The 27,813-nt window shown below is 42.1% G+C and overlaps 2 protein-coding genes across 8 annotated transcripts in view; one reads left to right on the top strand and one right to left on the bottom strand.

Moving 5' to 3' along the window:
* CTNND1 (catenin delta 1) overlaps positions 1-13,689 on the bottom strand; it is a 45,577-nt gene extending 31,888 nt beyond the window's left edge. For 6 of the 7 annotated variants that reach the window (XM_057728753.1, XM_057728752.1, XM_057728754.1 and 3 more), the window contains exon 1: positions 13,441-13,662. The gene's annotated coding sequence lies outside the window, so the exon portion shown is untranslated. Of the gene's footprint in view, positions 1-13,440 lie in introns of all 7 variants that reach the window. The other variant, XM_057728751.1, reaches the window with a different exon arrangement.
* A 7,454-nt stretch (positions 13,690-21,143) lies between these two features.
* BTBD18 (BTB domain containing 18) lies at positions 21,144-27,071 on the top strand. Its single transcript, XM_057725486.1, has 2 exons — positions 21,144-21,267; positions 25,009-27,071. Exons 1-2 carry the CDS (start codon positions 21,144-21,146, stop codon positions 27,069-27,071), a joined length of 2,187 nt encoding a protein of 728 aa, XP_057581469.1.
* Positions 27,072-27,813: the final 742 nt, after the last annotated feature.

Raw genomic sequence — 27,813 nt, 5'->3', positions numbered from 1 at the left:
GAATCAGCAGAAGGATACTTTGTGAGGACATAAGGGTTCAGAGGGGCTGAGGGGATTTTCAAGATTCCTCCTTGGCTAGTTTCTTCACTTTGGAGGTTAGGGATTTTAAAGCTACTGCTAATATTATATTCAGCTCAGCTGCATGTGATACATCTCATAGAAAGCTTCATCGTGGCAATCTGATCACCAACCTGAATTCAGTTAATGGAATATTCCCACCTGGAAAAACTACTTGAGGACACATCCTCTGTCACTTTCTCTATCACCCATTTCTACTGTTTCCAAAGTCTTTCAAACTCTTTTCCCCACAAGCATAAAGCTGATTTCTAAGAGGCCACACAGAAAACAAACAAAGGCAGCAGACTCCACCCTACAAAGAGGGAGAACAGGCACCAGCAGACGTTAGGAGCAAAGTTCTCTACTTCCCTAGGGAATTAAAGGAGGCCCACTAGGAACCACACAGTAGTTCTTGAAGCAAAAAAGGTCAACACAACAGCTTTTCCTGCTCACTACTCCCCCTGGAGTAGATCAGGGGCTGTAGATTTGGAACCTCATCAGAAAAGTAAGCCTCCCTTCCTAATAAGGTTCCTCAGCTGATACTAAGAATGAGATAAATGATACACTTTTCTATTAACTTATACAAGCCCATTGGATGTTAGCTCTAAACTCCAGAAGCAAAGATGCAGACAGAAGTCAAACACTATTAGCTAGAGATTCTTGAAATCCAAAATAACACCCTTTGCCCCCAGGGCTCAATTCTCCTTGCATAAAGCACAGCACAAGTCTCAGAACAGAGTTCTCAAACCAGAGGGACATTCCAGGCAACTAACTAGTAATACACTATCATTTCTCATCTTTTCTCCTCCCTTTCTCCTAGACGCCTTTCCCCTTCTTCTCGGATCTGCTAGAAGTACTCTGGCGGAAGCCTGATTTGGATAGTACATGTTGATGCAAAAGAAAATAAGTCTAAAACAGCACTATTAGGGGACTTCCCTGGTGGTCCAGTGGATAAAACTCAGTGCTCCCAATGCAGGGGGCCCAGGTTTGATCCCTGGTCAGGGAACTAGATCCCACATGCTACAACTAAGAGTTCACATGCCATAACTAAGGATCCCACATGCTGCAACTAAAAGATCCTGCACGCAGCAACGAAGATCCGGCTTGCCACAATGAAGATCCTGCATGCCACAACAAAGACCCGACGCAGCCAAATAAATTTAAAAAAATTTTTTAGAAAAGCACAATTAAAAGGAATTAGTCCATCTGGCTATGATAATAACCAGATGGAAGGACGTGGGGCAGGTATATACACAATAGTCAATTCTAGGACTAGATAGAAAAAAGAATATTTAGCAATGCTACATTTTAGAACAGAACTTAACAGGAGGCCCTGGCCACTGCAAACTCTATCACTTAAGTACACACACACAAGTCTGCGATCTCTTACCTAGCATGAAATCGGACTAACCTCCTTTTCACTCAAGAATAACTTTAAAAATTAGTTACAATTGTTAGTACTCTTATCCAATTCTCCCTCATTCATAGCCCAGGCCAAATAAATCAGTCAATTAAGTACTATTGTGTTAGGTGGTTATACCAAAAGCAGATAAAATAGAGCAGGAGAGTTTTCTGGAATACTTAAAAGAGGGTTATAAAAGACACACCCTCGGGCTTCCCTGGTAGCACAGTGGTTAATAATTCGCCTGCCAATGTAGGGGACACGGGTTCGAGCCCTGGTCTGGGAAGATCCCACATGCCGCAGAGCAACTAGGCTCACGTGCCACAACTACTGAAGCCCACGCACCTAGAGCCTATGCTCTACAACAAGAGAAACCACCACACTGACAAGCCCACGCACTGCAATAAAGAGTAGCCCCCGCTCTCCACAACTAGAGAAAGCCCGAGCATAGCAACGAAGACCCAACACAGCCAATAAATAAAAATAAATTAATTTTTTTAAAAAGACACACCTTAGACAGAGAACTGGACATACCCATTATCAGTGCTGCTACTGCTACTCCAAAAGGATGATTAGCAGGTTCTCGTCCTCAAATTGAGGTGAGACAGAAAATACATGGTGACTCAGAAATAGTCACCCCATGGTGTGAGGGAGGGAATGAGACCAGTATAGCCAATTGATCACAATTTAGCACAACTTCACCAAAGGTCCTGGTTCTACTCTTATCTCTGGCTGTTTGCAGACATTTGGAAAATCCAACCAAAGGAATAATAAATGGGTAAAGAGAAAGTCAATGGAAGGGCCCAAGACTTAAGCTGAATACTCAATGGTCGGAAAAGTATGAATCTGTTTTGCTATATAACTTCCCACATACCCCTTTCTCTCCAAGTCAGGCCCAAAGCTGAAAGAATTGGAGGGAGGGAAGGCAGAGAAAAGAATGTGATTGGGAAAAGGTTTTGCTACATTCCAACTAGCCAACATCCCACATAGTGTTAAGAATGCCCCAAAATCCAATCCCACTACTGAGAGTTGCTAGGGCTCTGCTAACACACATTCAATTCCTCTAACCACCCTCCCTCTAAACACCCTGAAAAGAAGCATAATTGAGATAGCTTAATGAAGGCACCAGCTGTTTCCACCACTCTCCCTCCCCTCAACCCCAGAGACCACAGTTCAAACTCACATCAAACACTTAATACAATTGACTGGCCAGTAGGAAGGAGAAGCCAGAACTAAAATAGCAGGAAGAGTGCCAACTGGCCCCACTTAGAAAGAATGCTTTCTTGGCTCAATTTAAAAATAAGAAACTTTTGTCATTTACTCCCCCTGCCCATTTATGTTCTCCCTTCCACAACCTACCCCTCAGTGTCAAATTGATTTCAGTTTCTTCCCTACAACTCCTTGATCTATTTTCAAATGTCAGGAAATACAGGGGAGGTATAAGGTTGAATGTAAAATAATGCCTAGGAGATTGGAAGGCTTCCTGGACTACAACAGTCAAACCTAGCACAGAGCTAACACATAAGGACAAGTAGACAGGAGCCCACACAGCATCCATCCCCGTGTTTTAAGTAAGGAAAGAAGGGAGCAAATGCTTCTGCTCTTGAACGCTGATAATTACCCGACTTCCCAAGGCACTGATAGCCAGTTAAAGTTTTAGCAGGATCAGCCCTTCCCCCACCCACATTCTAAGTTGGCCAGCATTAGCCAAGGAGCAAGGGAAGGAAGCCAGCACTTCCTTTTCAGACAGGAAGTAACATTGGCCCTTCCTGTCGAGTTTTAAACAAATTGTCCAGCTGAGTTTCAATGTTAACATCCTCTCCTGAATTTGTTCCACAATTTCAAAATGGTGAGGGGAGATGGAGATATGGTCTAAAAGTTTCCCTTCCCCCTAAGAAGCAAGTCCTCCATTCCATACTGAGTCCTGGAATCCCCAAATCAGGCAGTGACATCTATAATTACAAAACAATACGGGATACAGAGGTAGAAAACTTCAAACTAGCCACCTTCTTACCATATCTACTACCAAGAACTATTCTTCTCTACTTCTCATAACCACCCTTCTGAGAAATCATACAGATATATAGCTTAATTCAAATGTTCAGATTTTGCGGTCCTCAAACGTAAGTGATCAGAGACACCTAGGAAGCTTTTTTAAAAAATACAATCAAAAATCTACCTTTCCATCCCTCATACCTCAATTTCTGGAGGGAGAGGCTCAGAATTCATCTTTGTAAAAAGGCCTCAAAGTGATTCTGACAGTCAGCTGTTGGGAACCATACTGGCCTATCCCTGACAACCCTCTGACCACCACATTCCTCTCTTGAAAAGGGCACTGGTTATAAAATACATTTGGACCTGCTTTACTATTCACCAGACAGCTCATTATTCAGTTTGGATTTGAAAGCATGGATTTAAATATATAGATGGCCAGAATGACACAATCCTAAATGCTATATTCTAGACTCAGAACCTAAAAGGAAGAACTATCTCACTTCTTTGGAATCCTGAGTTGGGGCAGTGGAGGATATCCCTATTTACACTGCAGATTGGACAACCCAATCATTTTTTAAATGACTCAGTTTAACTTTCCTCTAAGGAACAAAGAGCTGTGCCACATTTTCAAAGATTGGTTCCCACATTTCATCCCAAAAGAAGTCCGAAGTCCTAAATCTAGCACTCAAGACCCTAGATAATTTTAGCCCAGTTGACAACATAACCAGAAACCACAGAAATAACCAGAAACTCTGGATTCAAGTATTACCTCTTATACTCATCCAAGTCAGTCACTTTAACTTCTGGTTTGAGTAAGAGCAAGTGAGTAGCAAAATGTTTTTAGAAGAAGCATAAAGAGAAATATTTCTACAAAGAAGCATGTCACTGAAGACTCAGGAAAGAAGAATGGCATTGAAAGACATACTTGCAAGACAACTACAAACATCTATAAATGTTGAATACACATCAAGCAGTTATTTAAAGCAACTTCAAAATTTGGGGAAACCTGATTACCTAGAGTGTTTCCTCCAAGATGATATACGTGACTACAGGAGAAGGGGATAGAAGGGGGGGAAAAATGTTTCCTGATTGAGGTCATCACCCAACAGTAATATTAAGTAACAGAATGACAACTAGATAGGTATAATTAAAGGGGCGAATAGAGGGTAACCAGGTCAAGTTCTAGGGCTAAACTCCAGCAGAGAGAAGATAGAGACAGAGAAACTCTCACTGAAGGACAGACTAGCTAAACCAGAAATCTTGAGAGGGAAAGTAAGAATGGGTTATTCAAGACACAACTACTCTGGTAATCAAATACCCTTTTACTTTCCATTATGCGGTTGCCACAGACCATCAATCACTAAACAGTTGGTGCTTCTTCTTCAATCCCACCAAAGCCAATCAGGCCAAGTGGTTTGGTATATGCTTTAACAACCATTACTGCTTAAACATACATATAGAAAAAGAAAATAGACACACAGTTAGTTATCAGGATTGATTATCTCCCCTGATGTGCAAGATAGAAATATGGATAATGGTGACCTATAAAATGGTCCCTGAAGCCATTTAATTCCAATGATTAGGGCTGTGGGGAAGCTGGAGCTTTTTGGTCTAATGAGCAAAATGAAAAGCAACAGATAAGTGGTGTAGGCATAATATTTGGTCATAAACCAAATCAGCAAACGTACTTAAAAAGAAACTCAATGTACTCAAATGTACTCGAAAAGAAGGCTGTCGGACTTCCCTGGTGGCGCAGTGGTTAAGAATCCTCCTGCTAATGCAGGGGACACAGGTTCGAGTCCTGGTCCAGGAAGATCCCACATGCCGCGGAACAACTAAACCTGTACGCCACAACTACTGAGCCTTCGCTCTAGAGCCCACGAGCCACAACTACTGAGCCCACATGCCACAACTACTGAAGCCCGAGCACCTAGAGCCTGTACTCCACAAAAAGAGAAGCCACCTCAATGAAAAGCCCTGCACCACAATGAAGAGTAGACCCTGCTCACCACAACTAGAGAAAGCCTGCATGTGCAGCAACGAAGACCCAACAAAGCCAATAAATTAATTAAAAGAAAAGAAAAGAAGGCTGTCACTTCTACTATTTACAGAAATTTGACTCTGTAGATAAGAAGGTGGAGAAACAGACTTCTCTACGGAAGAAAATTTTGACCTCACTTCCTAAACACATACAAGCTTACTCTAAGCAGTTGCCTTACTTTTATCATCCTCCAAGACAAGGGTCATCAACCTACGCAAATTCTGCTACTTTGCAAATTATGTGTGACTATACTCACATGGAACTTCTGCAATGGGACAAAGATGGAGGCTGGGCAAGGTGTTGCCTCAACTCCTTACAAAGCATACACAAAAAATTGTTAAAAGCTGGTGTCTCTGGGGTCTGAAGTGAGGAGGAAACTTTATACTGCATAGTGCTGGAGGAGGTCCTATACTGACCCTACCTTATCTCCAAAACACAGCCATTGGACGTCTCTGAACAGGTCTACTTGCCCCCATCTCTCTTGCTTGCTGGTAACAACCAGCCTCAGGACCTCTGCACTTTGTACCCAAATCTATGTGACTTCACTCTAATTTCCCTTAAGTCTCTTTCAAACATACCTCGTAAGTGAGGCCTTCCCTGACCCTGTATATTAAACAACCTCATTCCCACCTTTGCACTTCTTATTCACCACCCTGCATACTCTGGTTTATTTTTTTCTCAATGGTGTTATCACACTCTGACTTACTATATATTTACTTGCTTACTTAATATTTATCTCTTCCGACTAGAATGTAAGCTCTGTGAGGTCTATATGGGGTACAGCAGGCTGTCAAATTTCTTTTGAATGAATGAATGAAGATGTTTTACTTTTTCAATGAAAACAAAAAGTTAAATTTTAGAAAAATAAATCAACATTATTTCATTTTTCTTTCTGCACATTGTTTTCTAACTGTGACCTTAGGCCCATCAACTGGGGTCTCCAGGAGCCTTACCTGCAAATCTGGCTGACCTTCAGCAGGGTAGACATTCAAATGACCAATTCTGCCCTGGTTTACAAAACACTCAACAGTGAGCAGGACAGCAGAGAGGTTACAGAACCTCCCCCATTCCAACAAAGAAACAGTGGAAAGAAATCAGATTGGCACCAACTTCTCCTTTAAAATAGACCACTCTATTTTAAAAGTGTACTGAATATACCAGATACTTTATTTCAATGAGATTTACTTCACTTGCAATGAAATGGGAACTGTAGGTACTTTGATAAAAGTGCTGAAAAGTTGACCTAGTTTCTATAACAATGTCTTATATCCTTAACCACCAGAATATATTTTGGTTTTTCAAATACAAGTTTCCTAAAACAAAAATCTTTTCACTCCACCAAAAGACCGCTCAATATGTGACCACATTCCAATATAGAACAACACAGGAAGCACACACAAAGTTGATAATTTACTCTGGGAAAAGTATCTTTTGCTCTACTGTCAACTAAACCAAAATGAGTAATTAATTAGTAAATGTGGATGAAATTTGAAAATCAAAAAACTAAAATCTAATCTGAATTACTAGAAGAAATCAATCTTCTTGAATCATAACAATTAATCCTAATCTAGACCTAATTTTAATAAACCAAAAGCAGCATCCTAATACTTGTACCTTCACCACTAGTACAATTTATTCTATTTTAGGAATTATAAATTTCTTCCATATTAAATGTTAGTGAGGCAAAGTGATTGATGCCCATGAAGACCACCAACCTAAGGGGAAAAAAAGGTAGGGGAGACAAAAAGACAAAGGGAGACACCAAATAAAAAGGGGAAAGCAAACAAAAAGGAGAAAATGTAGGAGAATCAGTAGAGGGAAATGTAGATTAAAAAAAAATATAGCAAGCTGGGTGGAGTTATGATAGGAAGCTATGGAGTGCCAATAGAAACTTAAATACTATTCAGAACACCAGTTTCATGGGTTATTTAGTATGAGGGAAGGGAAAAAGAAGGAAAATCTTAGCCTGGAAGAAACCAAAAGTTTCCAGGCAAGGCTGCATCTAACACACATGTATTTCCCACAGGCCACAGTTTAGCTTTTCCACATATAAGAGCAGACCTCTTTCTTAGAAGCATACTTCTCACAGGAAGTGATGAACGCAAAATTTCTACATGTCTCAGTTTTGCAAATGTCCATAAATAAGGGTTGAAAATAGAAAATGATGTTTCCTGAACATAAAAAAGGGAGGTTTATTTCAAGAAAAGTCAAAGTAAAAAACTACCTTCATTGCTATGTAATTGTTTCCTGTACATTCACAACTAATGTTATCCTACAAAATCCTGGTTGGACAAGTAATTTGTTAAGGAAAAGAATCTGGTTCAAAGTCAAGAATAATAAACCCAAATAAAGCTTTTTCAATCCACTCTCTGCCAAAATTAAAGGAAGTTTACCCTTGGGTGCTGGAGTTGTCTCCTGTAGATATGAAAAGGTGGGAGAAACTTATATTTTTTCCCTTAAATTATTCACATCTCCTAAAAAAATTACTGCAAGATATTCAAGCTTTGCCACCAGCTTCTCCTCCCTCACTCACACCTCACTTTATTAAGAGTTATCCATTCCCATAGCACCCATATTTTGATCAACCCTGCCCATACAAATCTCCAAACCTGCCTCCTGCTAAAGGCACTTTTTTTCTTATTAAAAAAAAAAAAAAATTAGCCTATCCATTTAGGATGCCCATTTATTTTGTAATATAAGCATCTAATTCCACCATAGAGTCTCAGGTTTTAAGACACCTTAAAGGGAACTTAGTCCAACAGACAAATGATGTTTGAATTCATTTAAAGTATCCATTCTAATAGCAAACACAAGGTATTCCCATGAGCTGGGCAACTTCCTATGAATTTTGCATGTATTAAGCCACTTTATCGTCACAATCCTATGAGATGGTTAATATCATTGTCTTTATTTTACAGACAAGGAGACCAAGGCATAGAGCAATTACACAATTTTCCCAAGGTTACTTGGCTAGTTAAGTGGTAGAAGATTTGGACCCAGGCAGTCTGGCTCTAGCATCCATGCTCTTAACCATGCAAAGCTGCCTTGCCTCTCTACACTGTGGAACATTCAGATTGGAAATTCCCTGTTTGGTCAGCATATTGATCAAAAAATACAGAATAATAATGCATTTGTGGCAAAAGCATTTTAACAATTGGTGTCAAGGTGAATGAAGGGTATATAGGAGTTGTGCTACTTTTCCAACTTTTCTGTAAGTCTGAAATGTTTTCAAAATAAAAAGTTGAAGTTTCTTTTATCATCACATAATGGGACATGTTTTGTGAAAGTGATCACCAAATTACCTTTTGGCCATCAAAGAAGGCTTTAATTAAGAAAAGGAAACTCTGGATCTTTATAATGTCCCCACTACATGCCTGATCTAAACTGCCCACACCACTCCAAAATCAGGCTTAGGGACTCACTGGAGAGGAAATGGCCTTAAAAATGGAGAACACAGAACTTTCCTGGTGGCACTGTGGGTAAGACTCCATGTTCCCAATGCAGCGGGCCTGGGTTCAATCCCTGGCCAGGGAACTAGATCCCACATGCATGCCACAACTAAGAGTTCACATGGCAAAACTAAGGAGCCCGCAAGCGGCAACCAGGAACACTGCCTAGTGCAGCTAAGACCCAGCACAACCAAATATAGGTAAATAATTTTTTCTTTAAAATGGGAACACTGTCCCTGAACCAGAATAGTAAATGTGGGCCCCGCTCTCAATACTAAATATTTAATAATCAATAACATGCAATTCAAAGTAGAACTAGGGGGAAAAATTACTTCCAAAAACACATTATACAATATAACTAAATACAAATCAATCCATACCCTTATATCCCGCTTGTTAGTTCTAACCAGAACAGTTTTTCTTCCCGGCCTTTACAATCTCCCTGCCAGGCTATATCAACGCCCTCTATTGCAAACCTTGGAGGCAGCTGCATTTAGGCAGAGCGATCCCTATTCCAGCTTCTCATAGCATTTAACCCCTTTTGCAAGGGAAGAGAACATGAAATCACATACTGATAATCTATGGCTCGTTCCTTTAAGCAAATTTCTTGTTACTATTATTCCAAATTTCCCATGAAAATTAACTTGGGTTTTTAAACTCATAAACTTCCCAAAACACTTGTGAACTAAATCTCCTGAAGTTTCATGGCGAAAGCAATGACAAAATGTACAATAATATCCAAATGTTCAAAACTATCTTCCCAAGCTTTTTATGTTTTTATTAACAAGTATAAAAACCATTCACTTCCAACATGGCTGAAAGCAATACTTCTCTGCTGCTGCCCTAATATGTTCTGGGTAACCAGTTCCTCTCCCCTAGAAAATGGCTACACTTAAGGTTTCAGTGGCTGAAGTTAACAGTTGCCTATAATATGAAATGAAATGACAAGGACCCTTACTTTTTACACTATTATTTGTATTGTTTGCCCAGAAAGGAAACAGGATTAAAGAAAAATTAAAATTTTAAATCTTCAATTATTTCTAGAAACTTTATTTAAAAATGGAAAGTAGGAGATGTGTATAAGATTGAAACCACAGACAACAGTTTCAAAATTACATTGCAATTTTATTAATCTTTGTTGAATTGCTTCCTATCTCAACTTCCTTTCAGCCTTCCCCACAAAAGTCCCTCACTGATTCCCATAGTGCCTTATTTAACCAAGGCTTACTAAGCACCTCAATATATCCCAGACCCTAAGATAGGTGCTAAGAGGATACGGAGATAAGATAGTACCTACACTCAAGCAGGTCAGTACAGAGGGAAAAACAAAAATAAATAGACAATTTTAATACAGTGTGATAAACATTATTTGAACTACCTGCTACAAACTTCTCCCTGCAAATTGGCAATATCATTCCAAACCACATGCCAGAACATTCTCTGGAAGAAGAAATTTCACTGACAATCAAATGAGGTTTGAGGCATTTCCAGTAAGTTTAAGAAATTAGAGGAAAGCAATGGTGTACATATGGAAAGATCCCTGTTCTAAAGACTGAGATAATATCCATTCTAACATATCCAGCTCCCCAAGGTCTTTATGGAAAATGGCCTTTCTACATACATTACTCTAACATGGAGGGGGTTGGAAATCTAAATGAGCACTGACCTTCAGCAAGATGAAATACTCCTGCCTCTAGCAAGGGCTCATTTCAGTTCTGGCTCTTGTTTCTATTCTCTCTGAAGAATGCCAGTGTTGTAGTGGTTAAGTCCATTAACTTTGTAGTTAGACCAGGGTTTAATCCTGGCCTGGTCACTTACAAGCACTAAAATGTTCAGCAAACCTCAGCTTCTCTGAGGCTCAAATTCTTTTAAAAAACAAAAAATAAACCAACCAAACAAAAAGTTGTTGTAGGAAATTAAGTAAATAGTTTATGCAAAATGCTTAGCACTCAGTAAAAAAAAAAAAAAACAACCAGGAGGGGGTGGGGGAGGGAGGGCTGGCAGTTAGTAACAGGACCACCAGGTACCAAAATAGAAAGCAATAAATTATACAGAGCTAACCATTTTGTTATTCCAATTGAATAGTGACCTATGCTTAATTTATTTGCATCCATATCCTCTCTCATTCATCCCTAGAGCGCAACTAGCTCATAAACCCAAGGCTGAATTGCAATTACTCATAGCTTTATTTATTTTTTTTCAGATTTCCAATAGTCCCCATTTTTATCCTAGCTGAAAGAACATGTTCTAACTCCTCTGACTCTCCATAATTGGAACCCTAAGAAAGGCACTAGGATCCTAAGCACCCAAAGGAGGCCCCCACCTGAAACATACCATACCTTAGTCATATAACAAAGAAACCAATAGCATATAGGAATCAAACAAGAAAAAATAATCACAACTCACACTTACTCGTCATTTTTTTACCCCAAACCAAAATGAGGAGCAAAACAAAAAATAAAAGATTCACTTATTCACACCCCTTATTATATTTCCTGGAAGAACTAGTAGGGGTGAGGTAAAAGACAAATCTTCCATCTTTATATCCAAAAGGCTCTAACAGTACACACCAGTCAAAACAATGCCTCAGTTCATGGAAATAGTCCTGGATGCTAGTTAACTACAATGTTCACTGCAGCTACACAAAGCCCAGTATTTAAAGCTGGACCCAAACCACGACCACTCAGTCATCCAGAACCTATTTTCAAACTGCCTTTGTACTCTTTCTTCGGATTCCCTCATCCCTCCCCCTAAAGGTTGAGTGGGAAACTGACATTGTGGCAGCAACAAGACCAATCCTCCAAAGATCTACCAAGAAACCCCCCTAGGCTGGAGTCAAGGTAGAGAGAGCAGTTAAAAATTTGTAAATGAAATAAGAACTACAGCCCAACAAAATATACACTGTCCTTTTTCTTTCTTTTTAACTGCACATGCTATAATTAGGAGATTCAGACATTAAAATCTTACTGTAGCCCTTGCATAAATTATATTTTAAAAAGGAATAAAGTTCTGTTTCCTCTGAAACCACAACCTTACGAGAATGAAATCATCTTTCAAGAAATACTCTTGTTCTGGAAAAGAAATTCAAGTAAGTGCTCTAGTCTAAAAAGAATTAAGAGGTGGGGGGCACAAAAATCAGAGGATTATTATAGATACATACCAGTTTAAAGCTAATAAGCAGCTTACATATTAAGGTCCTTCTTGTTACAATTAGGGCACTATCTATTGCAGTTATAATTTTCAGATGATTAGAATTTTCAAAGGGAGAAGGAAGAGAACATTCAGTTTTCAGCTACTGATGAGTTGGCTATATGGTCATCTAGCATCAGTATTTTTACAAGAATGTATTTGCAAAACAAAACAAAACAAATCTTAAGATTAAATACAAAACATGAAAGCACAGCCATGGGCCTTCAGATCGTAAAGATTTCTGATTTCATGGCAAATTAACCAAACAAACTCACCTCCAAAAAACAACTTTCAGTTTGGTTTAAAAATAAAGAATTCCCCTTGTGCTTTCTCAAATGCATCCTAAACACTAAAGTTTGTATAAGTGTTTTACTCTTAGCCTAACCTTATTTTAACCCAAGCCTCTTTCTGAGAGCACAAAACTGAAAATACTTTCACATGTGCCACTTTACTCAGGTGAACTAAAAAGCATGATTAGAATTTCCTTATCCCTTAAGCACATAAACAGAACGTTAACGTATATGCAGAATGAACATACAATACTTCCACAAATCTTTGCCATCAAACGTAGTTTTAGAAGGAAAGGGATAGTAATTCAGTTACCATGGATCCATTTGTTTTCTTTTATAAGGCAAGGCTGGGAGGCTAAGTCTAGAAAGAGAATGAGGCTCCCACCCACCACACCTGGAAAAGTAAAAGAGGGATCCACCCAGGAACAGTAGGGCTGAAACCAATCTGGGCCGTTCAAACTCTCTAGGGGAAAAAAATATCACCATTTAAGCTGCAAAGCTCCCTGCAACTTTCCACTTCCACAAATCTAATGATAAAAGGGAGAAAAAAAAAGTTTTGAAACATATGAAGAACCATCTGTATAACCAGCTTCCGACCCGGACAAATTCCTTTCCCAACCCACACGCAACATGCCAAAAAAACCCAACTTTTGGTCAGAGCTCAGAAAATAGAAGTTTGTTACCCTAACCTAAAAATATATACATATAAAATCAAAGAACACACCAAAATGGAAATTTACGGAATTGCTCTCACCCCTCTGAACCTATTCATCTCCCTATATTTGACCTAGAAGTTTGTTTCTGGGTCTTGAATATTTTACTTTGCTTTAAATATGATAAAACACCAAAATTCCCCCAAATAAGTTTAAAGAAAAATTAATAATTGCTTAAAAGTTACCCGTCAGCATAACAGCCTGTCTCGTTTTTAAATTCCCTCGGTTACTGTAAGACAAAAATTTGACTTGGCTTATCCTCCTTTACTCGTCTATATACATATTTTTTTAAAAAGGCACACACCTCAAATGTGGACTTCCGAAAGCCAGTCCTTTAAGAAAGAAAACCACGGCTTCGTCAATGAGCTGAGAAAGACAAATCCAGCAAGGCAGTTGATTTTTCGCCACCTCTTCCTCCTTTCAGGATCTTTCCTGCTCTTCTTTCTCTCTCTCTCCCTGTTTTTTTTTCTCTCAGATCCAACACCTAAAATGGAAGTTGCACCCAGCCAAAGACTAGGGAGCCTGGGTGGTGACAAACTGATCTGGCAGCCCTACCCCCTCGCTTTCCTAAGTGATGTCAGCCCCTGAGAACTTCCAATAGGAGCCAGGCATAAATCAGGGAGCTGATATTATCCAATAGGAAACTTTATTATAGGAAATGAAAAAAAAGAGAGAGAGCAAGAGGTGGAGAAAAAGAGAGGGGGGAAGCTTTATATATATATTTATATTTAAAGTGGAGGCTATATAATCTCTGAGGAATTACTGCAGAGCTGGGAGGGGTCGGGGAAGGGGACTGAAGGAACAAGGGCTTTTTAGAATGGCATGGCCTAAGAACCTCGGTTCTCTTTGATGGTGGGTTTCTGGCTCCCTCCTTCCTTTCTGGGTGGGGAAGCAAAAAAGAGCTGATTTTATTTGCCTGCTGCTATTTGGTTTGTTGTTTTTTACCCCAAAGCATTTTCCCAAAGAAAGACAGGAAGGGAGGGAGCGAGAAATCCTAGAAACAGGACTACAATGTGTTGATTGGGATGGTAGGAGATATCTGAGGTAAACTCTCAATTTTATTGTTTTGGTTTAAGTGCATTAGAGTTAATTAGAAAAACAAATGCTTGGACTTAAACAGTTTTTAGAGGCTATACTTTCAACTAGAAGGAAGCTGAATCCACTAAGCTGTTGAGGAAAATCAGTCTTCCCATTTGTCTCCAAATCAAAATAACGTGGGTTTGAGGGAGAGCGTGAATGATATGCAATAAACAAGCAATATATTTGGAGGCGGTAACAGCATGTGTAAGGAAAAGAAATTCTCACATGTAGAAAATTCAACTTATTTATGAACTTCGAGCTTAAGACAGTCTAGTTCATATATTCTTTTTATGCTTGACCTAAATAAAGGATTATAACAGGTATTCTTTTTCTGAGTTAAGAGTTACCTTTAATATGTTCTTAGACTATTAGACCACGAAGGACAGAGATTGAAAAAAAAATTTTTTACGTGCTTGACAAAGACTAGTATTTGACGGTCATTCAGTGATTTAACTATATTAAAATGATGATGAACTGAAAATTTCTTTTTCTTACTGAAAAATCTAAAATCTAGCCTGTAGACTGCTGCTACCAAATGAATCTCCATAAAGTTTTCATCATCTAAAAGAGTGGTTAAGAGCATTGGTTCTGCAGCCAAACTGACTGGCTTCAAACCTTTCTCCTCTGTAAGTATACTCAATCAAGTAAATGTACTATATACTTTGTAACCTTGGAAAAGTTATATAATCTCTCTGTGACTCAGTTTTTTAGCTATAAAATGGAGATTATAACCATCTCTCTCTCACAGGACTGTTGTGAGAATTAAAATACACATAAGGTTCTTAAAATCATACATGGCATATAGTGTAAATGCAGTAAGATTGAGTTATTATATCTGCCCTACCAAAAAAATTTCACTGGCTCACCAATGCCCAATAATAGCATCCAATGATGAAGCACCTATCATACAAGGGCACTTTACACTCATTATCCCTAACTTCTAAAACACCACCATGTTGGGAGATTGGGATACCAAGTTGTACACTCTAAATATATGCGGTTTATTGTATGTTAACTGTATTTCAATAAAAGTTCTTAAAAAATAAATAATAAAAAAAAATAAAACACCACCATGGAGACAGCATTACCATCGACCATTTTACTGATGAGAAAATCAAGGCTCAGCAAAGTTAAGAAACTGGCCTGAGCTCATCTGGCTAAGGAATAAACCTCTCATCAGTCTGACTCCAAAATCATGCTCTTTCTATTACCTTACACTGTGATCAGGATAAAGGCCAAGTTCCTCATCTATTTTCAAGATGTCATATTTATTTATCCAATACATTAAAGTAACACTTATTAGCCATAATCTGACCTTTCCTTATCTATCTAAACTGGAATTCCACGCCTCCTCAGCATGAAAGTGCCCTTCTAATCAGGTTTATCTGATCATTATCCACCTGCCCGTATTTCGTCTACAGTCTCATAGACCCTCATATTTGGTCTAATGTGGACAAAAAGGACTTCTCTCAGAACTTCTGGAAGACCCAACAGACATCACAGCACTTGCCAGATGGGCTTTAAACAAACTAGAATGGGAAATGAATATATCTGACAGAAAAACAAACAGCCTTTAACTCTCACTAAGAATCTTTTCCAATTTCCTTATCACATCTACCTCTACTTACCATCTATTCCTAGTCCTACACAGCAAGTTTAAAAGCAAAAGATGATTGTCAAAGGAAAACAATCAACACAAGAAATGTTTGATTCACTGGTTCCTAGATCAGAGCCATTATCTAGAATATGCTATGATTTTCTAGAGATGGATTAGTCTTGTTTCCTTCATATCACCACTAACAACTTGCAAGTATTTTGCCTCCGTGTGTGTGTGTGTGTGTGTGTGTGTGTGCGCGCGCTTGCGCGCTTTCCTGTCTCCCCCACCAGAAGATAAACTCCATGAAGACATAAAAAATGTCTTTCTAGTTTATGGTGTATCCCCAAAGCTCAGCCTTGTATCTCATATTTAGCAACAGATGAATAAATGAAGGAACTCTGTTGGCTTACTATGTAATCCTGGACAAGTCATTTAACATTAATGAATTTGTAGATAACATTCAAAATAAAATTATATATAAATCAAAAAGGTTAACTCAGTAGTGAAAAAGGTGTTAAATTTTAAATTAATCTGAAACAGCCATCTCCAAACAATCACAAGGATTAATGAGGGGAAACTGAGGGGAAAAGTTTATACTCAGTGAATAGAAAATAAAAAGACTAGTTCCTTTTGGGTTATTTTGAGCACCTACTGTGAGAAATGTACTCTTCTTGATGTCAAGAATAATGAGATAGACAAGTTTCCTACTCTCAAGAAGTGTACATTCTGATTGGGGCAGGGTTGCAGAAGATTAGCAAATAAGCTGTCAGAAGGAGTGCTATGCAGAGATCAAAACAGACTGATGAGAATGCCTTGTGGCATGTTCTAGACTCGATTTGTCAGGGACAAACTCTCTGGACAGGAGACATTTAAGTTGAAATCTGAATGGTAAGAAGAAGCCAACCACGAGAAAATATGAGCAATGGTAACTACTAATGCCAAAGCCCTAAAGTGTGGAACTGAAACATACTGGATCCAGCAGAACATGCTGGAAATGAGGAGGGAAGGATAGGTGGAAATCAGAATATGAAGGGTTCTATAGGTTAGAGAAAGGAGTTTTGATTTTATTCTTAGGTGGAGGAAAGCCTGTGGGGATTGACATAATCCAATCTACATTTTGAAAAGATCTGGCTGCTTATATGACAAATGGATTAAAGTGGGGGCAAGAGTGAAAGTAAGGAAATTAGTTTGAAGGTCAAGTTGCAGTGATATGGAGTTGACTACAGTGGTAGCAGTAAAAATGGAGAAAAGTCAATGGCTTGAGGATGTGTTCACAGATACAGAGTTATTTTTGTTTGGGGCTTTTTTTTCCTTCCCTTTTTTCTTTTTTTTTTTATGGTTTTGTTTTGTTTTGCTCTGTTTTTAATGCATGGAAGACTACATTCAGTGCTCACTTTTACAACTCTCAAAGTTTAACTTCACCCACAACCATCACCACATACGCACAAAGAAAAGATACCATAAAATGGTGAAAGATTAGGGAAGAGCTGCGAAATAAAACTGTACTTAAAAAAGAAATGTTAAAATTATTATATAGGGCAGAGCGCTGTGCTGTGATGACTCTACTTCTAAAACATAAATGCCAAGGAGAAGAAATTTTTAAAAACCCAACTCCAAAAAAAGCACTGGCTATCCATACAAAGGAAAACAAAACATTTTTACTCCTTTCTACCCTCTGGTGGCAATACATTACTATCCAAAGTTTGTCATTTTTGAAGCCCTAGACAGGATGTCCATTTATCATTCCCTTTAGAAAAGCTACTAACACTAAACTAATTTAACTAAAGATTTAACTAAAAGTGGATTAAAAACAACGAAAAAAAACAAAAACCAAGTGAGTCCTCTCTACCTCTTGAAAATTAATCTAATCCTAATAACAATATATTCATGAGGGGATGTAATATTTATATTTTCTTTACAAACTCACAGAATCACCTATTACAAAATCACAGAATCACACAGGTGGTATTGCACCTGCCTAATCTAGTCTCGATTCCACAGTAACAGATGCCGTGAACAAGTATTGTTCTGCATTTTTTCCCCTTGCTTGCTTGCTTTCTTTTGTGTGTGTGTGTGTGTGTGTGTGCGCGCGTGCTGACATTTAAAATCTGTCCTTCTGCTAAGTTTTATGTCCTTTCACAAATTGCTACCTCTCCAAAATATGACGCAGCCACAAGCGTCTTCTGTCCCTTGTTCCTTTCTCCATCTTAAGAGCAGGGCCCTCAGGGGCTTCCCTGGCGGTGCAGTGGTTAAGAATCCCCCTGCCAATGCAGGGGACACGAGTTCACCCCGATCCCACCCCGATCCGGGAAGATCCCACATTTTACTGAGCAACTAAGCAGGTGCGCCACAACTACTGAGCCCACACGCCACAACTACTGAAGCCTGTGTGTCTAGAGCCTGTGCTCCCAACAAGAGAAGCCACCGCAAGGAGAAGCCTGGTCACCACAACGAAGAGTAGCTTGCCACAACTAGAGAAAGCCCACGCAGCAAGGAAGGCCCAACGCAACCAAAAACAAATGAAGGAGCATACATTAAAAAAAAAAAAAAAAAAAGACCAGGGGCCTCAAACTAGGGAAAATATTACCTGACTTGGAAATCTAGCACCGCCGCCCCCCCCCCCCGCCCCCCGCATATTTCAATCAACCACCTCAAGTTCTTTTTGAAAAGGTATAAGATATCAATAAAGATACCCTTGAACGCCCTGTTCTACTCACCCTGGTACTTTGTGTCCCTGGGCAGGTTTCCCTTCTCTTAGGCATCGTCCTTCCAGCCTCCAGTTGGCCCCAGCCGGGGCTGTTCCGTGTGAAGTCATCACACTTAGTCCCCAGTGGCACCAGATTCAGCCGGCTCCGTCCAGCGACGGACATCACCTGGCAGCACGGTTCCCCGCCCCCACCCCCACCCCCCACACACACACAGGGGAGAGAACTGCGGTCCAGATATCTAACGTGGCTTGGCAATTCTCTCTACATGTTTCATCTCAAGCTCTTTTAATTTTTGAAAATTATCCCTGAAAACACAGCTGTTTCCAGGCAGGAAGTGCCCTAAAGACATGAACATTGGAGACCCTTCCAGACAGAAAGTTCTGTCACTCCCTGGGTCATCAGGTCTCCGAGATGTGGGGCTGGAAGGGAATCTGTGACACACTTGACTTCAGAAACTAGCCCCAGGAACTTGTTCCAGAACATTCCTGGCCTTAGGAGACATCTAGTGAGAGACTTGGGGGACAAGGTGCGAGTGGAACCATCCTGAGGCCTTCTCCTCCATTGTGAGTGGGGCGCTCTCAGCGCGGCCGAGGCCATTCGCACCCTCCTCAAAGGGAGGGAAGCCGGAGGTGTCCTTCCACCACCTTGGAGGCTGCCCTGTTGGCAGTACTGAGCCTCTGTTCCGTGTATTTTCACCGAGCCAGGGAGGATGAGGCCGGCTTCTAGAAGAATTCCTCCCCAGCGGGCCCTTCCCCCTTCCCGTCGCAGCCCACGGCCTTCCCTAAGCCCAAGTCCCTTGAGACTTTGCCTCCCGCCCAAAGCGCTCATCGTCCTGTGATTGGCTCTCTGAGGAGCCTCAGCCAATGAGGAGGACGCATTCGGGCAGATGACGTAAGCCGGCGGGCTGGGGGAGGAGGAAGGACGTCGGGTTCGCGACGCGAGGCCGGTGGCGCGAGGCGTGTGGTGCCGGCCGCGTGGCCTCAGGCCCTCGCCGTCACCGCCTCCCGGTGCATAAGGGTCCCGGGGCCTGCGGCAGGACGAGGGCACCGCGGAGTGGCTGCAAAGCCTGTGCGGCCGGAGGTGACGGTGAGGGTGAGCCCTGAATTCGGGCCTCCGGGATCCCCACGCTCCATTCCCAGAAACCTTCGCGCCGAGAGGTCTCTCTTCAGAGGAGTTGGGCGGGGCCCCCCGAGCAGCGTGCGGGGCGCCCAGCTTTGCAGGGCCTTCTCTAAAGCCTTGCTTTTCCCCCCTGCCAACCCCGATTCCCTTGGTTCTGGACGGGGAGAGGAACCCTCAGGACGTTGTGCAGCTTTGCTAAGCCTCCCCGCGCGAGGCTGGACTTTGGGAGGAAGCAAGGCAGGCTGGACCGAGGACCCAAGCACGGCGAGGACAGCAGGAGCATCTCCTCCCGGAGAGCGATTGCAGGTTGGGTCTGGGGGCAAGGCCCAGTGCTGGTGGGTTGGGAAGGCTCCCAGGGCCTACGTTTGGGCCCTAGCAACAACTGCCATCTTCCAGCCCCATCTCTCTGACTGAGATGGAATTGAGCCTACAGTGTCATAATTTACCTTTCCACGCTTTTCTTTCCTGATAGTTTGACGTGAATATTTGGAGGCTCAGTGCCACCTGACAGAAAACTGCATGCCAGGAAAGGAACACCAGCTGTGCAGTGAGTGTGGGGATCTCAGTGCAAAAGCTGAAAACGTAGTAAGCCCAAAGTCATAATCCGCAGCTTGTGTTAGGAGGGGTAGGATGCTTAATTATCCTTGCTTTAGTGTTAGCCAGGTAATTGACCAGATTAGGAACCCTGAAGGCCAAATTCTTTGCCAATTTCCGGGCGGAATCATGCTCACTTTGGTCAAGAACATCTGAACCCACGGTGGCACTATTCTTATTTCTGTGAGAGACCGTCCCACCAAGTTCAACAGCTTCTTTTCTTTACTGTGCACCCTCTGCTGGTTAGTGTGGTAGAGTGAGCTTGGAGAAAAGAAGGTGTGTGACTTCTTAGAGATCGCGTAAGACTCGATAGTGTTTTGTTAAAATGTGTTAAATTGGGGAAGTATACCTATGAAGCTCAGAACTGTGGTGTTCAGGAAGAATATGAGTAGTCAGCACCATAGGAGTTGAGTCTCTGGTAATGTGAATGAGGAAGGTTGAAGGATAACAGCTCCATTTTTGGAGTGCTAGTTTTGTGCCAGGTACTCACACTGCTAAGCAGTTTGGTAAAATTGACTCATTAAATCTCTAAAACGGCCTTATGAGGTAAATACAGTACTGTTATAATTCCCATTTCCTAGATGAGAAAAGTAAGACTTAGAGAAGTTAGGTTATTTGCCTGAAATTATACAGCTAAGCTAATAAATAATAGAGCTGAGATTCAAATCTAGGTTATCTCTGAGCTGCCACCTGTAACCACTAGGATAGTCTTTCTTAAGATACCCTTGGCACAATTCCTGGGCTTATGGTCCCGCAACTCATGCTTTTGTCTCCCACTTTCAAATTTCCCTGTCATTTCAAAGACAGAAAAAAAAAAGAAAGAAATTAGGTATAACCATGCTTCTGAAAGGTATTATTTCACCCACAGGAATCTGATCCATGAAAACGTAGGTTTGTTAAGAGACCAACATGTGCTCTCCTGCAAGTCCCAAAATCCTATACAGGAATCCCCGGTTCCTCCGGTTAGCTTTTCTGCAGCTTCATCACCAGCAACAGAGTGGTGTATTCTGTGATGTCCTTCTGCAAGCAGAAGGTAAGAGACGAGTAGGGATTCAATGGAAAACTCACCATAGACTAAGTAAAATGATTTTAGGGCCAAGCAGTGAAGGACAAAACCAAGAAAGTGTGTAATTATCGCCTTTGCGTACTGTAAGCTGTTTGGTAAAGAGCTCTTTCTAGGACAGGTACATTTTTCAAGAATGAGAGATTATGCTCCTCTTAAAAATTGAAACTAATTATAAAGTTTTGTAAGCATAGAAATTCTGTAAAACGTGGATAATACCACAGTGGGATGGTTGTGAAAACTGAGTTAACATACATAAAGCACTTAGAACAGTACTTTTAATGTACTAAGCACAATGTCAGTATTAGATGATACTATTACATATTTTCCTATTTTCTTGCTAAGCTGTTTAAGGTTTTTTCTTGTCTTCAAATTGATGGCTTTTGTTGTTTTGTTGTAAAACCTAAAAACAGATAGCTTATTTCCACCCCTTCCCTTTACACTTGAAATGTTAAATCAGCTTGGGATAGAGCCTGGTATAGTGTAAAGGGCCTAAGACTAGGAGTTTGAGTTTAGGTCCTAGTTTTGTTAGTAACAAATGAACAAGTAACTTCATCTCTCTCCAGTTCACTTTCTTCATTTATCAAACAGGGTTAGGACAACCAACATTGTGTAACAGTCTACAGTTTGCAGAGTACATATAGTATAGTTTAGTGTCTCATTTGATTCTTCTAACAGCCTTATGAGATAAGGAATGTTACATGGTTCCAGTTCTACAGATGAGCACATTGAAGCCTAGAGAGTTAAGTGACTTGTCTGTTGATTCTTTTAGTAAGTGCAGAATTAGCATTCATTCCTTAATTCAAAATAAAGAAAAAAAGTATCAGTGGGCTTATGTATGCTAGCATACTGTACTAGCATGGGCATGTAGTATATATGAAGGTAAAGTCTGTCCTCGTAAGGAAACCATGTAAGGGGGAGACATTCAAATAACCAGTGCATTCAGATAACTGAGCAGTATAATAAATGACATTGGGGTAAGTAGGGGCTGATACAGGAGCACAAAAGAAGAGCATCCTTCACAGACTTTTTTTTTCTTCCTTCACAGACTGTATTTATTTATTTATTTTATTTTTGGGTGCATTGGGTCTTTGTTGTTGCACTCAGGCTTTCTCTAGTTGAGGCGAGTGGGAGCTACTCTTTGTTGCGGTGCGTGGGCTTCTCATTAATTATGGCGGCTTCTGTTGTTGCCGAGCATGGGCTCCAGGTGCGCAGGCTTCCGTAGTTGTGGCTCGTGGGCTCTAGAGTGCAGGCTTAGTAGGTGTGGTACACAGGCTCAGTTGCTCCACAGCATGTGGACCAGGGCTTGAACCCATGTACCCTGCATTGACAGGCAGATTCTTAACCACTGTGCCACCAGGGAAGTCCCTTCATTCACAGGCTTGAGGAGGTTGGGGGTTAGCGAGAATTTCTTGGAAGAAATAACCCCATAGGTGAGGTGTGAAGGACAAAAAGAAGGAGGAGGAAATGGGGAAAGATTTTGCTAAGCAGAGAAAACAGCATATACAGAGATCTAGAGATGTGACCAGGGATTTGCAAGTGGTTCATTATGGCTAGAGCACAGACTATCAGAAGTGTATTGATCAGAGGTGTGGCTAGAGAAATTAGCAGGTCTGCAGTGTTATACCAAGGAAGTTGGCCTTGTCCTCAAAACACTGTGAAGTTGTTTTCTTTTTCTTAATATTTATTTATTTGGCTGCATTGGGTCTTTGTTGCTGCGTGGGGGTTTTCTCCAGTGATGGAGACCGGGGGCTACTCTTTGTTGTGGTGCACAGGCTTCTCATTGCAGTGGCTTCTCTTGTTGCAGAGCACAGGCTCTAGGTGCACAGGCTTCAGGAGTTGTGGCTCATGGGCTTAGTTGCTCCATGACATGTGGGATCTTCCTGGACCAGGGATCGAACCCGTGTCTCCTGCATTGGCAGGCGGATTCTTAACCACTGCACCACCAGGGAAGTCTCAGGAAATGTATTTAAAGGTTTTAAGAAGAAGGTCATAACTGCTTTAGAAACTGCACTTGGGCTGCAATGAGAATTATTAGATTGTTACTGAGCCCAGATAGGAGGCTGTTTTGTAATCCAGGAGAGAGGGAATGGTGGCCTGAACTAAAGCATTGAGAATAGAAAGAAATGTATGGTTTATGAGCTATTCAAGAGAATTTACAAAACTTGCTGCAGTTAAGAGCATAGACTGTAGTCCTGGGTTCAAATCTTGTCCTTGCTCCTTAACTAACTGTAATTGTGGGCATGTTACTTCACTATGCCACAGTTTATCATCTGTAATAACAACTACCCTGCAGGGTTGCAGTGAAGATTAAATGAATACTGCTGAAATCCTTAGATGCCTGGCACATAATAAGGACTCAAGAAGTATTAGCTTTTTAAAAAAAACTCAATGTTTTGATTTTAATATTTATTTATTTATTGGCTGTGTTGGGTCTTCAGTGCTACGCGAGGGCTTTCTCTAGTTGTGGCGAGCAGGGGCTACTCTTCGTTGTGGTACATAGGCTTCTCTTCATTGCAGTGGCTTCTCTTGTTGCAGAGCACAGGTTCTAGGCACGCACAGGCTTCTGTAGCTGTGGCACAAGGGCTCAGTAGTTGTGGCACATGGGCTTAGTCGCTCTGTGGCATGTGGAATCTTCCCGGACCAGGAATCGAACCCATGTCCCCTGTGTTGGCAGGCAGATTCTTAACCACTGCACCACTAGGGAAGTCCCAAAAAACTTAATGTTTGATTAGATGCAGTGGGTAAGAGAGAAGGAAGAATCAAATATGCCTTCAAGTTTTCAGGCCTGGGCAGTTGGGTGATTGTGATATCTTATTTTGAAGTAAAAATCAGGAAGTTCTGGAGTGTGGGGAATGATGAGTTCACTTTCTAGAAAGGTTGCACTGGAGGTACTTGTGGGACGTCCATGTAATCATACATGCTTACTATCTCAGAAAAGATACCTGGGCAGATGTAGGATCTGGGAATCGTCAGCAAGCCTTTGGTAACTGAAGCCATGGGAGAGGCTGAAATTGCCCAGGAAGTGCCCATCAAATGAGAAGAAGGTGGTTCAGGACAGTGGATGCCAGGCAGTGGAGAGAGCTCAGGAGAGAATTGAGCCCTGATTATCCATATCCAAAGCTCACAATCTTTGTTAGAACACAGGTAGCTTCTATACAAAATTTTAAACTCGTGTGTGAGTCAAAAACATTTATTCAGCAAGTATTTGATCCCCTACTTTGTGTCAAGCACTGGTTATATTTCAGTAGCAGGACAGACACGGCCTGTCCTCACAGAGCTTGCAAATTCAGTGAAGGAGATGGACAATTCCAGTGCAGATAGCTGAATGCTATAATTGCTACAGAGCACCTAACTCAGACCGGGGGTGGGTGGGGAAAGACTTTCTGAAAGCCTAAAATAGGTTTTGAAGGATAAAAAAATGAGTTAGCTAGGTAATGGCAGAATGTTCCAGGCAGTCTACGGCCATACCACCCTGAACGCACCCCAATCTCGTCTGATCTCAGAAGCTAAGCAGGGTCGGGCCTGGTTAGTACTTGGATGGGATAATGTTCCAGGCAGGCAGAAGAAACAATTTCTCCTTCTACTTGAACTTCCATGGAGAAAAACTGAGAAAAGAGGCAGCACATTTAGGTAGTAATGTCTGTGCTTAACTGATGAACATGCCAGTGGGCATGAGATAGATAACAAAGTGTTTGGGTTTCCCTCCAGGTGAGGCAGTCCCAGCCCATTGCTGCATCCTGTCGGCCTGCAGCCCCTTCTTCACAGAGCGCCTGGAGCGGGAGAGGCCAGCTCAGGGTCGGAAAGTGGTGCTTGAGCTGGGGGGCCTGAAGATCAGGACACTTAGGAAGCTGGTAGACTTTCTGTATACCTCGGAGATGGAAGTATCTCGAGAAGAAGCCCAGGATGTGCTTTCTGCTGCCCGTCAGCTCCGTGTATCTGAGCTAGAATCCCTTCAGCTAGAGGGTGGGAAGTTGGTGAAGGCCCCTCAGGGTCGAAGACTGAACAGGGAGTGCCTACAGCCTCCAAGTGCTACACCAATCTCTGCCAGGGTGGTGGCATCCAGCCGCCGCCCTCGAACTCCACTGCCTGTTACCCAGACTCCCTGTCCTCTTGGGGCAGTGAGATTGAAGTCCTCGGGGAAAGAGGAGGGGCCCCACGAGAAGAACAACCGACAGAACACAGAGAACTTGTCTGGCACTCTTCTGCTCAGGAGGAAGGCCAGAGCCTGCCCAACTCCACAAGAAAAAAGCTCTTCACCATCAAGTCACAGTCAAGGACTGAAAGAAAACAAAAATGACCCTGCCCTTGGTCCTACAGCACTTTCCCCACCCAGCTTGTACCCCTCTGTGGATGAGCGACTGTTGCCCAGAAAGATCAGGCTGAGTCGCTCAAAGCCGTCTCCTGATGTCTGTACATCCAAGCCTGCCAGCATGTTAAGCAGACCCAGCTCAGTACCCACAGCCCCTGGCCGGCGTCTTTGGCGGCAGAAGGGTATAAATAAAGAAGTGCCAGAGGATAAGCAGAAAACAGGACGAGCTAGTCCTCTACAGAGCACCCTAAGCCCACCTGGTCTTGGAAAGACAGGTGGAAACAAGAAGCGGAGCCCTGAATTCAGGACACCTAATTCAGACTCTGCAGAGGAGGGGCAGGTTGGCAGAGTGAAACTTCGCAAGATTGTCAACGGGACCTGCTGGGAGGTAGTTCAAGAGGCTCCCCTAAAAAACTGTCAAGACAGCCCTCAGATCCCAGAACCTGAAGACTTGGAAGAGCCTCCAGGGACTCAGCCATCCTCAGGTAACGAGCAGGAAATGTCATCTGCTAGAACAGACCTGTGTGAGGACTCCCCCATATGCCCTAGGCTACAAGATGTTCTGCTGTCTGCTAGCCGCTCCCCAAACCACCCAGTGGTGAAGTCTGAGATTGGGTCCAGTCCAGAGGTGGTAGGGAAGGAACCTGGATTGGATATTGACTGCAGAGAGCCTTACGCATTTGACACAGCCCTGCTGGGGCAGCCCTGTGAAGCTGAGGAGTACCGAATCACGAGTGCTGCTGCCACCAGTGAGCTGGAAGAGATCCTGGACTTCATGCTCTGTGACTCAGACATGGAGCCACCCATAGGGTCTCTGGAGAGTCCCCGGGCAGAGGGCTGCAGGACCCCTAGTTATCACCTGACAGAAACAGGAAAAAACTGGAATGAAGGGGAAGAATGGTGTTTGCCAGACATGGAGCTCTGGCCCAGGGAAATCACAGGATTGGAAAAGGAACCTGTTGGTGAGAACAAAGGGCCAATTGAGCCTTTTAGCCCCCTTGTCATGCCCTCTGACAACAAAGAGACAATTGAACCCCTTAGTCCCCTAGTTATGCCCTCTGAGGTGAGTGAAGGGGAGGTGCTTTCAGTGGGAGGTTCTTGGACTCCAGACCTAGAAATTACCAGCCCCCAGCCACTGGATGGTCAGAGAGAGAGACTTCATATCAATTCCCTCGACCCTCCCCAAAGGTTCTATGGGGACCTCTTGCCTCCCTGTTCAAACTGGGTGGAGACTGGGCTGGAAGTGTCCCTAACTATGGATGAAGTATTACACCCAGCTGCAGAGGCAGGCAAGGAGGGATCTGGCAACTCTGAGTTGTTGGATCCACTTCCTGCCAGCCCTGAAGAGGAAGAGATTGATGTGGAGGACTCAACGTCAGAGGGGGTTGTGCCCATGAGTATTTCCTCTGTATGGCCCGACCCTTCTTCAGAGTCAGAAACAGAGGTAGACATACTAACGTAGTGGAGCGGGGAGCGCAGGATAGAGGGACTGGGAGGGTGGGTAGTGTTGGCTAATAGAAGGGACACTGACAGGCTAGCACATGCCCTGTCCTTTTAGCACAAGCTGCAGGTATACCCCTTTCTTTCCCTCCCCAAGCTTTCGGAGGCAGGCAAAAATTGTTCCATAGAAAATTATGAACTTGAACCACCTTACCTCTTTATAATCTATTGTCCAGATAGTGACAGACAGAACAATAAACTTTGTGGCCACAACTCTAGTGGGTTGTAGGTAACAGCAAAAGCTAGGTCTCCCAGGTCAGGAAGCATCTAATAACTAATTCAGGAAAAGTTGAGGTAGACCAGCCACTGTGGTGGGGGTTCTGTGTGAGAGAAAATGTTCCAGAAGGTGTGAAGCAATCCTGGGATGGAACACTAAGCAGGTAGGAGTCACAGGACATTGTCAAGTACCTAAAGTGTGTGGCTTAGTCACTGCCAGTATGGGAAGTCTAGCCAGGACCTCCACGGGGGCCAGGAAAATGTACTTCCATCATCACTTCTGAGAAGTGAGTTGAAAAAGATACAGTTGCTTATTAAAAAATAAATTATTTTCTTTTCCCCCATAGTTTTTACAAGTATTTCATCTGCTCTAACAGGGACCATAGGAGTTACAGGTTAATGGGTGAGCTTAGGCTATGGAAAACACAAGGGGGACCAATCCCATAAGGCTGGCTTGGGGCATCCCTTACCATAAGGTTAAGTTTTAC

This window comes from Hippopotamus amphibius, chromosome 3 (assembly GCF_030028045.1).
Source record: "Hippopotamus amphibius kiboko isolate mHipAmp2 chromosome 3, mHipAmp2.hap2, whole genome shotgun sequence".
Lineage (NCBI taxonomy): Eukaryota > Metazoa > Chordata > Mammalia > Artiodactyla > Hippopotamidae > Hippopotamus > Hippopotamus amphibius.
The sequence above is the reverse complement of the archived record's forward strand: the minus strand, read 5'-3'. Positions and strand labels throughout refer to the sequence as shown.

Coding starts and splice junctions, on each gene's coding strand:
- BTBD18 (XM_057725486.1), top strand. CDS start 21,144: ATGTGCTCTCCTGCAAGTCCCAAAATCCTATACAGGAATCCCCGGTTC. Junction 21,268..25,008: donor TGTCCTTCTGCAAGCAGAAG/GTAAGAGACGAG, acceptor GTTTCCCTCCAG/GTGAGGCAGTCCCAGCCCAT.